General features: G+C 34.9%; 1 protein-coding gene across 10 annotated transcripts in view; it reads right to left on the reverse strand.

Annotated features, from left to right (window-relative positions):
* Window positions 1-17,785, reverse strand: part of KDM4C (lysine demethylase 4C) — a 415,273-nt gene that overhangs the window by 151,844 nt on the left and 245,644 nt on the right. For all 10 annotated transcript variants that reach the window (XM_054689301.1, XM_037493847.2, XM_037493848.2 and 7 more), the window contains 4 exons: window positions 17,183-17,376; window positions 13,695-13,933; window positions 11,410-11,723; window positions 8,176-8,284 (listed from right to left, as the gene is read on the reverse strand). In XM_054689301.1, the coding sequence (XP_054545276.1) occupies window positions 8,176-8,284; window positions 11,410-11,723; window positions 13,695-13,933; window positions 17,183-17,376 (856 nt within the window). The remainder of the gene's footprint in view (window positions 1-8,175; window positions 8,285-11,409; window positions 11,724-13,694; window positions 13,934-17,182; window positions 17,377-17,785) is intronic.

Raw genomic sequence — 17,785 nt, forward strand, 5'->3', positions numbered from 1 at the left:
TTTCCCTCCTCTAATTTAATCACAATCTTACCAAGCCACAAGGCATAATAAGAGCAAGGTGTTTTTGATTTTTATTCCCCACATTGCCCTAAAAGTCAATACCAGTGGGGCTTGCTGTGGAATTCATTGACAGGGAAATTAAGCTAAACTGAGAACGCCCAACTATTATTACACAGCTGAGCACTAGATAAAATATCCATTAAATCTGAGTGCCAACAACATCTAGAGTTTTATGTCTACATAGCGCAGGAAAACATTGGTGTGACCTATCAACAAACATTCCACGCCAAGCTACTTAGTAATCTGCTGAAGTTGCTGTTTTCTTGCTTAAACTGACAGAAATATAACTATGCTTATTATGAAAGTATATTTCCTCAAGCTAAAATGAGTCGATGGAACAAAGAAAAGTGATCGTTATATAAAAATTAATAACATATGGAGCATGACATGCAGCAGTCATAAAAATGCACTTGTTTTTCAAAATTTGCAGAAAAAAGGATTTTTATAGAGGGGAAACACCCATGATGAGGGATGTTCTTATATGTCACTCTTTTGCTTTTCAACGAAAGGCTACTAGCATGGGGCAACATCTAGATAGTATCCTTCCCTATTATATTTTCATAGAAGAACTGAAGACCTTCAGAGTTTGAATGAAACATTGGGATCACTAATACAGCCATTTCATCATACCGATGAATAAATGTATGAAGAGCTTTAAAGAGATTATATGGCATAGTTTTCAAGGCCATATAGCAATAAAGAGCCAAGGAAAGACTATGAGGCAGGTTTCATGTTGCCCAACATAAAGAAAATTATACCCACTACCATCTGGCAAAACAAATAAATGAGTGATTCCAGTATTTACAATGAAATTATATTTACTGTAATACTTAAAATAACATTCGTAAAATCTGAATCAATAAAAGACATCTTTATTAAATTACTCAATTTATCCATTTAATAAAACCTTCAAATAAAAAAATAAAATGAAGACTTAGAAAGGAGAGCTACAACATATAAAGGGAAGGAAGGCATAATTCTTCCTCAAAACATCTATTTACCAAAGGAAATGTAAAACAGCAAGTCTAAATAAAGTCCTTTTGTTAATAAAATCCTTTTGTGAGTATAATGTCAATTTAAACTGCTAAGAGTCAGTCTACCCATTACCAATACCATTGACCAAGAGACACAAGTAAAATTCAGAAAACACCACAGGAAATATGAGGCAATCCCATATGAAAACAAATTTCTCCAATGACATAAAATCAGTGGGTGTTTTATTCTAAGACTAGTTTATGCTCATGACCAGTTTAGCATTCAATTACATTGTAAACTTGAACACTTCAATAAAAGGAGTATAAAACAGAGAAAACCTTTTGGGGGAGTATTCATTCACATTCTTTCAGACCTGAGTAAGTGAGATTTCCCTTAGTAAAACATACTTAAATGTACACATTTTGTTCTTTAAAATAAATGAAAACCTAGGTTAAATGAGTTAAGTAATGGCCAAAATCCAAGAAAAAGCCCTAATTAAAGCAGCAATTTCCCTCTCTTCCATCTCTATATCTAAATATTTAATTCATGACTAAATGAATTATAACATTAATATGGACAGACTGTCCAAAAAAATAAATTGCTTAACACTGCTTGAAATACACTCTTAATTTAACCCTGAAGATATGAAGACATTACAGAGATAGGGATTGGGGTCTAAGCTGTCTTTAATTTCAAAGAGATGCTTAACAGCTCATTATAGTACAGTATTTGCTGAATTGATGATTTATAAAGAGTCATCCAGAAGGTTCAGATTAGAGAAAATCAGAGCCATGACAGAACTTTAATCAAAATTTTTTGTCAAAATTCAAACCTGTAGGTGGGGTCACCTCTTCACTTGAGTAAACACTGCACAGATGGGTATTTGCACCTTTCCAGATTCCTGTTTAATTGCTCTAGAGTTCATAAAATGAAACTTGAAGGGTTATTAAAAACAATTTTGGTCCAACAGCAATGAACTTAACACATCACCAAACGTTATTTCAAAATGCCAAAAATCCACTCATGAACCTATAGCGAGAAAGCCTGATCATTTATGACCAAGCCTCATATTTTACTCAAGAGGAAGCTGATGCCCAAAAAAAGACTTACCCAAAGTCAAAAAATGTACTCTCCAGTAAGAATCTATTGTACATTAGTCAGTTCTCTTCAGGGTGCATTCAAAAGATTGTGCAATTTCTTCTATTATATGTCCTGGAAGCATTACTAGCCAGGATCCACTTTTACTTTAAATGTCTAACTTACTATAAAGCATAAACCGGATGATAGTCCTATGGTAAAGAATTGTTAGGGTGACTCTCATCTTATTCTCTCACCTTTCCCTACCCTAGACTAGATCTAGGCAGGTAAGCCCTCTTGACCTCTCCCTGTGCTTACAGTTGTTTTTTTGTTTGTTTGATTTTTTTTCTCCAGTATACCCTTAACTAAGGGAATACACGGGTTTTTAAAAGAGCATCGTTGTGTGTCTGAGGAATCTTATGAGTTCTGATTTCCCAGCCTCTACTTTTATTCCCAACATATTTCCCTAACAAGCACAGCATTAACTCTCCTTTCCCAATCTGGATGTCATTTTTGTGTGAATCCCCTCTGGAGTTCCTTCAGTTCTTAAACCTCCACCATTACCCAACTCCCACTCCTCATAATCATATCACAAAACTAACAACAAATATTAATTATGTGCCAAGCACTGTTCTGAGTGTTTTACTGTCTCCTAACCTTCAAAACCATTCCATGTGCCAGGGTGCTGGAGCTGGCTGACTATGATTGTAGACATGGAGAATACTAAGCCTTCATGTGTTTCTGCCTCTCCATGCATGAATAAAGATTGGGTTTCTAAATTTTTATCATTTATATATACTAGTTTTAACTGAAGGGTTACCTGTTAATCTAGTCCATAAAAGAAATTTTTAATCTAGTCTATAAAAGAAATTTTAAATCATCTGATAACAATCTTGTATATTTTCTTATCAACTTTCAAGTTTACTTGCACAGTCACTAACACAATCCAAATGACAATATAAGTATATTAATGACAATCACCACCAAGAGATGTGGGGATCTGTAAGTAGAGAATCACTGTGCACTCATGAAATCTAAATACAGATCCTGGCTGCCTGTAGGGCTTGTCCTTACTTTACAGTTGCTTATCACTTAACCAAAAATAAAAGTAAGTATGAAAGCAGTGATTATACTGAAAGAAATTATAGAAAATGCTAGATATTTTACATTGAAAAACATGTAAAATGTTCCAAAGTAAAAATATATTGGGAGGCAAATATACATGTGTGCAAGATGAGAGCCTCAAAGAACAATCAATGAACCATGAACATTAAGGCAGGGGGACTGACAAAATTAATGTTCAAAATATTTATGTCATTGCAGGATGTCTATTAGCCTAATGCCAGTTCAAGAGAAGTTCTGGAGTTTGTCTCAGCACAAAAAAATGCTGCTGATGAAAACTCTAGTCAGAAGAAGCATGTATGAGTCTAAAAACATTTTTTGAATCTGGTATCATACTGGGCAGGAAAGCTTAAGACAGGCAAATAGGTAGCTAGATATACAGATAGGTTGCAGAAGAAAGAAAGAGGGAAGGAGGGAGAGAAGAGAGAAAGAGAGAAACTAAGGTGCTAGCTAAGAAACTATCATAATGGGATATTATTTTTCTGAGAACTCTCAAGTCTCCAAGGAACTTAGCCACATCTGTAATGTGTCAGTTTCATTTCAACTTTGAGTACATTCTAGGATTGAACACGTTGGTATGGAAATTTTCAATGTAAGATGCAAAACTGAGTTTGCTGCCATATTTTATTATATATTTATTTGTATGTGTGTAATATATACAGTTAATTAAAACAGATTGTTTTCCTACATACATATACATACAGAGAATATTTCTTGGACATGAATTTACTATATATTTTTTTATTAAAGTATTTGGTTATCTGTTTCATTGGTTGATTTCAAGGTTACTATTCACCATGACCTTCCTGTTGTTGGATCCACAGGTGATTTCAGCCACAAAGATTGACCTTGTTCTTGAAGGGGAAGGCAAAAGGAAAGGCATAAGGTAGGGTAACAAGTAGTATGATAGAACTAAGTTAACTATATAATATAGAACAGTAGACACAGCAAAGGATGAACAGGTGGTGAAAAGTAGATGAGGGTGATTCCAAGAAGAAAAAGGGTATCATAGGTAAAGTAATGGTTTGAGGAAATACAGAGAAGCATAAAACAACAAACTATATTCAGAAGGAGAAAAAAGTTGTCTGCATGGAAAGGTAGATTCATACAGGGCAGATGAGGAAAATGAAGCTGGAGAGAGATGCTGGTAGAATTTCATGAATGGCTTTAAAGTCACTTATCTTGCACCAAAGTTGCAATATTAAGGTAAATGTGTTAGAGTCTTCATCAACCACAGAAAAAGAAGTAAACAGATTTCTAAGCTTCCCTACATCCCAACCCCATTAGTTCATCCTCTCATTCCCAGAGCCTTTGACCCCAGAGCTTGTGTGGCTCACCCATGCTGCATATACACTTCCTTCCCTCTGGACATTCAACCATAAAGCTCTGAAATTGGAGAAGAGAAATATGCCACAATGTTGTCTTATTATCACATGGGTAAATATCAAGAACGGTTCAAAAAATAAAATCATCCACCAAAGCATTTCTCTTTAAAGTCTTTTTCAATTCAATATTCATGTAATTAGCTTAATAACAGGAAAAGGTACAGAATTTTAAGGATCACCTCATGGTAGCTGTCTACTAAAGAAAAATACAAATAAAAAACATATGTTAAAAGAAAATCAGAGGCAAGTTAGTAATTTCTTTTAAATTCTCAATAGTGGGCCTCCCTGGTGGCGCAGCGGTTGAGCACTGGCTTGAGAAGCTACCCGCAGCCTCTGTAGTGCAGGTTAGATCCCTGGCCGCCGGGCAAGGGTCCCACATGGCGCGCAGACCTCTCCTGCCACCCGCTGCTCCCCTCAGCAGTGTACTTCGTTCGTCTGCCTGTTATGCTCTCTGCTGTGGCTCTGGTGAATTCTCTCACCCTCCCGCGGTTCTGACTATACCCAGTACTTGTATAAATAAATAAATAAATCTTTTAAAAAGGTAACAAGATTTAAAAAAAAAATTCTCAATAGTTATTTCTTAAATTATCAATAATTAATATGTAATATAGATTTATGATCATTCTTCAATAACAGCAAAAACATGAATTAGATGCTAGCTTTCAGGAAAGAGGTTATATTCTAATCATCACTCTTTTCTTATGTATTCTCCTTTGCTTCACCACCACAGACCCTTGGGCTTTGCTTCTGAACATGGAAAATCTTCCAGAAAAGAATAGGAAACCCTCATGGTCCTGTAATTACTAGATCTGCCACCAATCAGAATTATCTTGACAGTTTCAGGCTTTTGGGGTATCAAAAAGCCACTGCACTGTGTTTATAAAAAAAAAAAAAAAAAAAAAGAACCCTTATCTTCCAGCTGCATGTGGGTTTCCCAGAGGTGCTAGATCAGTATCTTTTCCCTTTGCTGTTTTTCTGTTTGGGAATCAAATTCCATCTTCAGTAGAAAAATGTTCATTCACTAATAGGAGATGATGATTGCTGTTTAGAGATGTAATATCTCAAATGTTCTAATATGCTATGTTCCTACTGACATACACACCTACTTCTATCTGAGCAGCAAAAAGAGCTGAGTAATTAGGGTAGAAAATTCCCAGAAGCAAACAGGTTGGAGATGTGTGCTCCCAGAGAACACTAAGCCCACAGTTTGCCACTTCCCAATAATGATAATATCCATTCACTTCCAACTGCACAACACACAGAGACAAAAAGCTGAGGCACCGACTATGCAAGTACCCAATAATATATATAATGCACCACAGGCCAAAGAACAGTTTCCATTGTCAGCCTGGAAGCTTTTAAAAATCTTCAGCCATCATTAAAATTCTCTGATTTTTCTTAACAATTCTCAAAAATCTGCAGAGCACCACAAGAGTCCTTAACATATTAAAATAGAGTGTGAGACTGCTGAAAAGGCTATAATCATCAATGTTTCAGCAAGATATTTAACCTCAAACCCTTGAGGCAAATTCGTTAAACCAATTCATTTATAAATTTTGCAAGCTATACTGACTGATATCAGAATTGCTCTCAAAGGAGAAACTCTGGGCCAATTTATGATGGCCCATATCAAAATAAACTCCCCTAGGAAAATAAGGACACTGCAAAAAACAGTTTTCTTGTGTGTTAGCATTGTTCTCCTCCAAGAATCTAAGCTGAAGATAGGCTCTGATGGGGAAAGGAAATTAAAATTTATAAATAATGTACATTAATTATTAATTACTTTATACAGAATTAGCCTTTATCTTGACACTAAGAGGGAAATGGTTTGAGAAAGAAGAACTGAACATGGTGATATGTGAAAATAAACACAATTATGTTTCATTACTTGTATTTCCAGTGAGAGAATTCCAACTTGGATTGATGTTACGGAAATTATCATCATCAGATCACCACACACTGATGATCATTTTTTCCAAAATAAATAATGGAATATAAAAGAGAAAAAGCAAAAAAAAAAAAAAAAAATCTGCTAAAGATTCTTCTCTGACAAATTTATTTAAACTAAGAAGCTTGAACCCCCAGTTCATGGTACTCCCTATACAGCTTCTTCAGACACACGATCTAAAGGCAAATATCTCCAATAAGGTCTCTATACAGAAAAATTTCTTGAACTGATCCTTTCACTAATGGAAAAAAATTTTAAAAGGACCCTCATGATGCAATGAGACACATGTAAGAAAGAAAGAAGCAGTGGAGTAATGGTCTGATTTTTCATTGAAGGTAACAAAAAAGACATGTTTGAAAAGAAGGAAAGAAAAGTAAAAGGCAAAACAAATACATAAATCTATCCAGGAATGGCTAATGTTTGTAAATAAAACTGTTGTGCTTTACATCAAAATATGTCAGTACAATCTAACTAGAAAAATAATGGTTTTGCCAAACCATACATAACATGATATGGAAGTATTATATACATAGGTTCTCACTCAAGAGGGTGTTAATAATTTAAAGAATTTAAGTTTAAGATAAAAACAATGCAAAGACAACTACCGCATGTTAATTCCTTGATCTGACACCTTTAGAGATAAGATTCTCTACTTATGGAATATTTTAAGATGTCAGAAATGACCAATTTTATCCCATCATCTGAAAGGGGAAGACTTTCACTAGTAATATGGCTAGATTATGTGAAACAAGTATTTATTCTAAAATCTAAATTCCTTTATTATTAATTTTGATCTCCTTACGGTATGCACTGCCATTTGGTAAAACTTCTTTTTGTTGTTATTGTTGTTATTTATATATATATTTATTTTTTAAATTTCTATCTTTTACATTGTGTGTTCCCTATAAAATTTCTACCAGCAGTTCACCCGTGAACCATCACCATAGTCCCTTATGCTCTTCTCTCCCGTTTTGATGCCTTTTCTTCCCTCTCCCTAGCAGAATGTCTCTTATTTGTGTTTGCCTGCTAGTTATGTTGTTGTTTTAGTATTATCATTATTGTTGTTGCTGTTGGTATTTTTTTCCTGATCCCTTATTTGGTTCTGCTATATTCTTCCTATAAATGAAACCATTTGATATTTGTCTTTTACCTTCTGGCTTATTTCACTGAGCACGATCCCTTCTAGCTCCATCCATATTGCTGTGAATGGCAGAAGTTTACCTTTTTTGATTGCTGAATAGTATTCCATCATGTATATATACTACATCTTCTTGATCCAGTCATCTATTATTGGGCATTTGGGTTGCTTCTATATCTTACCTATTGTAAATAGTGCTGCAGTAAAGATAGGGGTGCAGGTATCTTTTTGAATTAATGATTTTGTGTACTTTTGGTAGATTCCTGGGAGTAGAATTGCTGGGTCATATGGTAACTCCATTTTTAGTAGTTTTAGGAACCTCCACACAGCTTTCCATAGTGGTTGGACCAATGGTCAAACTTCTTCTTTATCAAATATTTTATAATAGCTTGTTACAACAAACTGACAGAATAAATACTGAATTATACACAGTATATACAGAATAAATGTAGAAAAAGCCACACGCTCACCTTCATCACTTGTTGCCTGCTGCTTCACCAGAGTCATTGGGGATCTTGCTGGAGGCTTACTAAGTGGATGGCGCCAGCTTTTAGCCGTTTTGGTCTCTCCCTCTATTCTCTAATTATGGGACAAAAATGGGTGAGAAATACACAGAGTTAAATACTTGTTTTAAACAAAAATCTATGATTCACAATGATTTATGACAGTTTAATTATGAAGAAGTCTTATTTACCTCCTCGGGAATTCGTTCTTTTTAAAAGAAATTTAAATCTTATAGTCAAGAAATAGAACTCCATTCTACTAGTGATTTTACCAAGAAGTCAATTAATTATCATTCCATTTCATAATAAAATACAATCTGGAGTCAGGATATTCTAGTCAAATCTTCAATAAACTTAGCGGTTAGCAAGTTTTCATAAGTTTTTTTAAATCTAATCTAAACTTTGGATAACACATTCATTATAATGTAGGATCCTAGGCACTTGGTCACCTGTATCATATTCACATGTGAGAGTATCTGGCAGGTGGCTTTGTTTTCTATGCCACACAAAAAGCAATATTGCCAACCTAATTCTCTGTATTTCCTTATATTCATAAATGAATAACCCTTCTTTGAAGATCAAGTAATAAAGTAACAGTTGTTCTTTCATTTATATGGTACATAAATGTTGTACTGTAACCACTTAAATTTTATATAAAATATTTTGTTCTGGGCTGAAAACTACATTTTCCTTTTTGGGTAAAGGTACTCTGATATCTTTGAGCTAAAATGTACAATGTACTCTGATATCTTTCAGATAGAACCTACTGAAACAAGTTTCCTGCCTAAGCAATCCAAGAAAAAAAAGGCGGGACGGTGGGGAAGGGAATTATTTCTGAGAGAGTTTGAACTAGCTGGTTTGAATCAACAGCTGACTAAGTAAAAAAGGAAATTTTTTCCAGCTGACTTAGGAAAATCAGAAATTTCCTTGTATGCTGAAGAAACAGCGGCAGAAGTAGGGAAATGATGCTGACATCAGAAAACAACAAATAATGACGAAAAGCGTGAGAGCAGTCTGAATGCTGGGGTGGAAAAATGATGACAAAGCAATACAAGTTGATATTTATCTGTAGTTTATAATAGCTAAAACTTAATGTGGAAAATGATAACTTAGTCAACAATAAGATATATTTATTAAGCCCTCACTATGTGCCATCCTGTTGTAAGAGCTGAGCTAGAAGTGGACTTAGTTCACCAGGTCCTTGTTTTCAAGGAGTATACACTATAGCAGGTAAAGGGCACAGACAATAGACAAGTAAAAAATAAATACTAACCAGCAAATATGCACAAGAGAAAAAAATAAAGCAGTACAAAGGAATGAAAATAGATGAGAAATGGACTATTTTACATGTTCATCAAAAAAGGCCTTTCTGACAAGAAGACATTTGAGAAGAGAAGTCTTTAGTACAATGAGATAGCAAGATATTAAGCTCTCTAAGGAAGAGTATCTGGGGACAGCAAGAATCATATGAAAAGAGCAAATATATTTGGTGTATTCCAAGAAAAGCATGGATTACAGTTATAGACAGACAGACAGATGCTGTTTTAACAAATAATATCCCCTTAGAAGATTGGCTAAAGCTAACAGCTACTAGCATATGCATAGCACTATACTTAAATACTAAGAACACCCCTCAAAACTACAAAAAAATACAATAATCTGTATTAGATGGGCTATCTTAACACCATGATGTAGGAAAAGGATACCATAAGCGGTCTAGGGGAGAGGGAATGAGGGGGGACAGGAAGAGTGGCTGACCAAGTCACACAGCCCACAGTGGCATCTGTGTTTCTATGTCATTATTTTTTGTTCAGTGAAATGATAAAGATGAAGATAAACGGCACTAGGGGTAAAAATGTCTTCACTGAAAGCAAGAAAATTAAAAGTTCCTTTCAGTTCCAACCCAGTTTAAAGGAAACGAATGAATATAATTTAAACAGGCATTTAACTCACTGATCATTCCACACAAAACACCAGTATCTGCTCAACTACATTTAATCACTACATGAAATTAAGTTGTAAATTCTGTTTACTAGAATATAAACACTATTTTCCCCTTAGTTATGTATTTTCAAATAGAAGAGACCACATTTTTCTATTTTTCAACTTCTTGGTACTTTATAATTCAGTAGGATACATACAATCATACAGAAAATGATTAAAGTTATTGGGTCAAATTAGGAAATTATATTTAAATAACATTTGAAAACTATTTATAGAGTATTCTAAGGTGAATTTTAATCTAAACTCCCTTACTAATCAAAGATAGGAAAAGGCCAGGGATAATCTGAAGTGAGCAGAAGCAATCAAGAAGTGGGACTGTTCAGTAACCAGCATGATTTATCTGTTCAAATACTTGAGGCTCTCCTTGTTCATCCTCTTAAATTCCCCGATCAATTATTATAGGTCAAAAGAGATTAATGAATTCTGACAATCACTACACACAATTGTAGTTTGGCTTTCCATTCATAATCTTATGGTTACAGTGACAGTTTATTCTGAAAGCATATAATACTAACATTGTACAAGAACATGGAAGAAACAGAGAAGCTATGCAGAATCAAAATGGGGAGTCTGTGAATCTAGAGAAGCCTGAGTTTTCTGGGAGGTAAGAGGACTGTTTTTGGCTGTGGGCAGGAGCAAAAGAAAGGTAAGCTGGTTAAAGAGAGTTCATGAAGAAAGAGTCAAGGGAAAGTATAAATAGGTGAGCCCTAATGGTAAAATAGAAACTGTAAGATCCAAAAGTATCGACAGTTGGCAGAAAGAGGTTAGAGCCATATGGGTGAATGGCTTCCAGCGTGATTAATAGTGCAGGTTATAGAATCGATCACTGTCTTGACTATATCAATGGCAACAATGTGATATCCTACTGTAGTTTTCCAAGATGGTACTTTTGAAAGAAACTGGATATGCAACATCCATCTTTCTGTACTGTTCTTACAACTACTTATAATTAACTCAGTTAAATTTTAGGAAAAAATTTTAATTAAGCTCCAACAGGTGACTAAAAGTTCAATACTCTGAATTATCACCATGTGAGCCAGAAGGCTTACCTCCTATCATCAAAGGAAATAAGATTAACACTCATAAATGTGAAATGTTATTTCTGCCCTAAAGCAAGATTTCAATGCACTGCATACTGTTTTCAGAAAGTACTCTTACCATACAATGAATACAGTAAAAATGGACATTGCAACATACACTGGGGACTTTGAAGCCATTTCTCTCTCCACTGGGAATAACCTGGACTTCCCCAGGTTCAAGGCCACTCCTGCGGCTCTCCACATCACTCTCTTCTCCCTCTGTCAACACACTATTACTCTCTGCCACTGAGGAGCATGACTCAGGTGACTTTGGCCATGGAATCTTGGGTGGGTCTGATTCTTCAGACATTATATGGCCACTAGATATGGAATCATCAGCCTCACTGTGATTCGAAGGTGGAATTATGGCATAGGCTTGGTCATCCTCAGTTTTTATCTCCTCTTTTATAGATGTGCTTAAGCAGTTGTTTCCTGAAGAGTAAAACAAAAGACTGTTAATAAACCTTGCAGTGTATATTATTGAGTAGATTTGTTAAATTATTCTTATCTGAATTCTTATCTCCCTAATTCCCCTCCAAAGTTCCACAGAATATGAATGGTCACCTTTCAGTTTTCATAGCTACTTAGGTGAGACCTTGGAGTTTGGCAGAAGAAAGTACCTAACAAAAAAGTAAGGGATAAAAAAAAAATTCCACCGCAAATTAATGTCAAAAACCAGGGCAATAACAATAATTAGCCACAGTCTTTGATATGTCCCAATAAAAATTATTTTCTACATTTAACCTGCATCATAAACCGCCAACATAAAGGGGTAAGAGTATCTCTATACTCCCCTCTCCCTCCTTACACACACACACACACACACACACACACACTTACTTTCATTCACCCATTACATACTAACTCTGATGCTATATATACCTAGTCAAGTCTTCTACTTAAGTGTTTTTCCAGGTTTCAAAGCCTAGAGGTCAAAATGCAAGGAATAAACATCAACGTTAATAATGAAACTGTTTGGCCTGTGCCTAAACCACCCATTAATTCAAATACTGGTTAAAAGCTTTGTGATAAAAATTATGTGAGAGTCTATGAGGAAATATCTGTATGCAGTGCCTGTCTTTTTTCCAATCCCTACCTTCTCCACCTTGTAATCTTCAGTCCATCATCACACAAAATTCAAGTATCACTAATTTCAAGAAATCATCTCAGGTGGTTCAGTCTATTTCAAATCTTTGTTTAGTGTACCAACAAGCTCCTATACCATCTCATCACGGAATTTACCAGACAGGATTATAATTTTATGTTTATTTGTCCAACCCTTCAATAAAGTAAGAGCTCACTGATTTTTTTTTTAAAAGATTTATTTATTATATACAAGAACCGGGGTAGAGGCCAGATGCGCAGGAGGGTGAGAGGATTCACCAGACAGAGCAGGGAACAGAACAAGAGCTCACTGATTTTTAAAAAAATATATGATTTAGAGTTGATTAACAAAGATATTTCAAGAAGAAAAGGTAATAAGGATGGAGAAATAGCCAAGGATCAGATTAATTAGGGCAAGGATAAGGGCTTTTTCCTTTTCTCAGTGGAATAAGAGTAATATAAGAAGGTAGAGACAACAACCAAGGTACATTCTTTTAAAAGGATCCCTACAATCACTATATGGAGGACTGACAAGCAGAGTGACTAAAGTGGACAACAGCAAAACAAGAGGAAGCAATTTCTGCTATTGTCCAGACAAGAGATTACATTGCCTTGAACAAGGAGAAAGCAGCGGGGAGTCTGAATTCAAGGGATTCCTCAAATTGCAGGATAGACCAGATGAGGGTTATGAAAAGTAATAAGAAATTATCAACGAGCCTGATTAGTAAAAAGACAAAATTTCCAGCAAACATTACAGAAGTATTAAAGCTGTTTCAGAGAAATAGGCTGCAATGGGGTGGGGGGAGGTGTTGAGACTTACAAAGGATGGCTTTAGTACAGAAACAGCTAGGAGACTCTATACACCATTTCACAAGAGTGACTGATTTTTGCTGTTCTTTTTTAAAATGTTGATCTTAATTCTCTTCTTAATATTAAGTCAAAAGTTAAGATAATCTGTAACTGGTTTTCTCTGTACCATGTGAATTCAGTGAGGCTTTCCAAAAATGTATATTATAAATTGAGCTGCATCCAAGAAAATTCCATTTTAGAATTTTCTTTTTCATTAAACCAAAAAAGCACTGCTATTTGTCTCACAATTTCATTATACCTAGTGTAGGTGCTCCTGACTTTTATAACATTCACTTGTGCTTATGGTTGAGTTACTCCATAACTTTAGATAGATTATAGTTTAAACTACATGGAAAAGTATGGTGTCCATCCTAGGAAACATGGACCTAAGGCATCAGATCATCAACCACTTACTAGTTTTAAGTGAAATATAATCAGTCAATTTCTCACCAGAGAGTCTGACATTATTTGATAAATTCTGATCCAGCTGCATCTTGACAGCAGAAGTCTTTTCCTCTGAAGATTCTTCTGCGCTCCCCAGCTTAGCCGCCTCTTCTGGCTTTTCACTGACCTTGAGGTCATTTGGGTCTGCATTAGGTGTAGGGCCCTCAACCCTCTTGACAACAGCTGTCACTTCCTCATTCTCCTCATTCTTAGGTCTCTTAGAGTGAGAACTGGTACACTGAGAACTATTAACAAGAAAAGTTGTGGTGAGTGCAGAATGTTTGCAATGGACTGGATAAAACGCGTATGAATACAGGTGGTATTTTCATTTACTGAAAGAAAATGGACAGCTTTTTAATAACCATGCAGAAATAATCTCCATAATTAATAAAATGATTTTGAAATTGAAATCTTAACAGTTTTAGTTATAATTTACAAAACAAAATGTATCTTACATGACTATTTAGTCATTAAATATAAATAACTTTAGAGAATAAAGGTATTGCTAAAATTGTGTAGCAAAATTTTGTAAAGCCTAAAAATAAAAATTAAGTGAAAAATGATGACATGGGGGAAATCAAATAGATAAATCAAACATTATTTAGAAAATGAAGAAAGGAAAAGGGAATAAGGAGATCCTATAAAACTGTTGGTAAAATAAGAGTTTACATTCCAAGGTGGGCAAGTGACTGTATTTCATTTAATTTTGTATAATTCCTAAGTATGCATGAAAATCATTAAGATTAAATGTAAAATCATCATTAGCTAAGAGAATTTTAAAAGAAGGAAAGTTAACTGTATATCCTTAACATCTTATACAACTTAATATTTTCAAAGTGGGCATCATTTTTATTTTCCAAAAAGTCACTCTGTAGGTGTATGATGCCTTTTGTATGTGACAGAAGATTTCTAACACTTTCACTTACAAAGAAATATAAATCAAATCAAAGTACATGTGTTTCACTCTACAAACACACACACACACACACACACACACACACACACACACCACCACCACCACCACCACCACCACCACCACCACCACCACCACCACCACCACTACTACCATAACCATAGGAAGTCAAGTACAGAGATCTGAGATTCAGGGGGTAACCAGGTAAATTAGCATTGGCTATTGCTGGCATTAAAAGTACCATTACCATCATTACCTTTATCACTTTTATAAAGAACCCATGCAATGGTCCATATGGAAAATTCCTACATTAAGAAAAGCATAGTACATATTAACTAAGATGGCTGATATCATTTTAAAGTTTTAATGAATCATTCCTTCATTAGATTTCCCTAGACAGGGTTGTACTTAAGGGAGATCAGAAACTCTATGACCCAGCCAGAAAGCTAAGTATAACCAAGAAGACCCTAAACATGGGTGAGTTAAATCCACTGATTATTTTAACCTAGTGAAGGCATTTCAAATCTGTTAAAAGTCATAGATCTATGGTCTCTGTCAACCCAAAAGGAACCCCTATATTTAGTAAACAGGAGATCAGATAATAGACCTAATTAGTGTGTGGTGATTTCGGTTCATTAAAGAACAAATCTCAAGATATTATATTGGAATTTCTTCTCAAGATTGACTACTGCATCCTCCTTCTGCTAGCTCTTTTTTTTTTTTTTAAAGATGTATTTATTTATTTATACAAGCACTGGGTACACTCAGAAGTGCGAGAGGGCGAGAGAATTCACCAGAGCCAGAGCGGGGAGCAGAGCAGGCAGAAGGACCGAAGTACACTGCTGAGGGGAGCAGCAGGAGGCAGGAGAGGTCCGCGCGCCATGTGGGACCTCCTTCAGTGGCCAGGGAGCAGCTGGGGATCGAACCAGCGCTGCAGAGGCTGTGGGCAGCCTCACAACCCAGCACTCAACCACTGCGCCACCGGGGAGGCCCCTGCTACCTCTTTTGGTAACATGGATTAACACATTTATCAGACACTGATTCTCTCTAAATCATTGTTTCCCAAACATTTTGAATGGAATCCATTGTAAACTACATAGTTTAAACAGCGAAACCACACACACACACACACACACACACACACACACACACTCTCACACACATGCTCGCACATGTCATGAATTAATAATTGACCCATACCACATGGGACTTACTCTCACCACAAGTTTATAGTACATTTTATTCTAACTTCCCATTTTAAAATGTTTTTCTTAACCTAGTAACTTCATTTGAACACTAATACTTTGAAAATAACTGCTATAAACTATTGAGGTAAATAAGAACACTTGCACTGTAATTGTGCAACTAATTCTGTATGTGCTTCAGGTATGTGTCCTATAAAATGCAGAAGTTTGACTCCGCGCTCTTAAGGTTCTTCTGCTCACTATCATTCTAAAATAGCAGGAAAAAACTGTCAGGGAGAAAAAGGGGGAGTCAGAAAATAAATCTCGAAAGTGTAGGCAAAGATTTTAAAATAAGTGTTATTTAATTAACAGGAAAAAACTAGAAACAAGCTAAAGGTCCAAAATGAGATTACTTAAATAGATGTGGGCATCAAAAATTATATTGCAGTAAATCATTTAATTATATAAAAAAATATACTCACAGTATTTCTCATCAAACTGTTAAAAAGCATGGCCCCAATTTTAGAAAGGTATATAATATATAATAAATATATATGTAAAGGATATAACATAAAATTTTATCACTGGATTATGAGTGATTTGGGATTCCTTCATTATTGTTTTTTCTTATTTTAAATATTTTCTACAATGCACAAACTGTACTTTTACAATCTAAAAGAAAAAAAATGATAACATTGGAGAGTGAAAATGTAATATAAATCTGAAAATTTTAAGAGCCTAAAAAGGTTTGCCTGAGGACCTGTAAAACATAACATGCACCCTAGTCAAAGGGCTTTAAAACAGAAAGATGCTCACAACAGGATTAAAAAGCTTTTTGGATGGCCCTTGCCACAAAAAAAGAAAGTAGAATGAAGTTCAAAGAGACAACTACGTTATAGAAACATCACATGCTCTGCTTTACATTTTGTAAAAGAATAAAACCAAGTGTGAAATGTAGCAAAATATAAACATTCCAATGAGAAAAGATCTCAGATGTTTGAAAAATGAGAGAAAACTACTAGAAGGAAAAAAAAATCAATAACAAAACGAAAAAGTTAGAAATCATACTACTGAAATTAATAAAAAATATGGAGATAAATAAAAAGTACCAATACAACTTTCAAATACATTAGTGTAAGTGGCCTAGAAGTTCTAGAAATGTTTTATTTGCCATACATAGCAACTTCAGGAATATTATTAAATTGCAATATATACCTTTTCCTACATTCTATTCATGTATATACTTTTCAAGAATTAAAAGTATCTTGCCTTAAATGTTCAGTAAAAATTAAACTATGATGAATAAATAGGAAAAAAGCTAGTAGTCTTTGAAGAACATCATGTTCAATGATCCTTTTTAATTAAGTCAGTACAACAAGGTGGTTGGGTAGCATTACCTCTTGGATGCTTTTCTTGCTTTCCTCCTTCTCTGCAGCCATGCTTTTACTTCAGGGGTGGATTCTGGAGTAGGTTTTGTGTGATCAATGGTGTATATATCCTTTCCTTGCTTCCAAAGGTGGTATCTGTCTGGCTGAAATTTTCTCACAAAGATATCCATTGAAATTTTCACCATGTCTTTCCTGCAGGTGCACTGAAACACAACGGGGTTGAAGTGCTTTTAATATCTCAGTAGCTATATAGTCACGCTGAATCATACTTTGAATATTACTTACATGAATAGTTACTATATAATTGAGGCTAATGTTTCACAATTTCAAACATTCAGTCAGTGATAAATTCAATTTCTTCTGAATAGAGGTAATAACCTATTTATTCACATTTATGAATGACAAAGTAAGATGCTAAACTGCACTGCAGAGTTCATAAGGACCTGTGTACCAAGAACAACTCAAAGGGAAGAGCACACATTTGAAAGCATGCCTGTAAGAAGGATCACCTTCTGATGACAAGGATGTATCAACGCATTGAATGTTCAAATGTCTGTAAAGCTAAAAAAAAAAAAAAAAAAAAAACAAAAAAACACTAGGTTTGCAATAAAT

The sequence above is a fragment of the Talpa occidentalis genome, unplaced genomic scaffold (genome assembly GCF_014898055.3).
Source record: "Talpa occidentalis isolate TD23 unplaced genomic scaffold, MPIMG_talOcc4v2.1 talOcc4.7, whole genome shotgun sequence".
Taxonomy (NCBI): domain Eukaryota; kingdom Metazoa; phylum Chordata; class Mammalia; order Eulipotyphla; family Talpidae; genus Talpa; species Talpa occidentalis.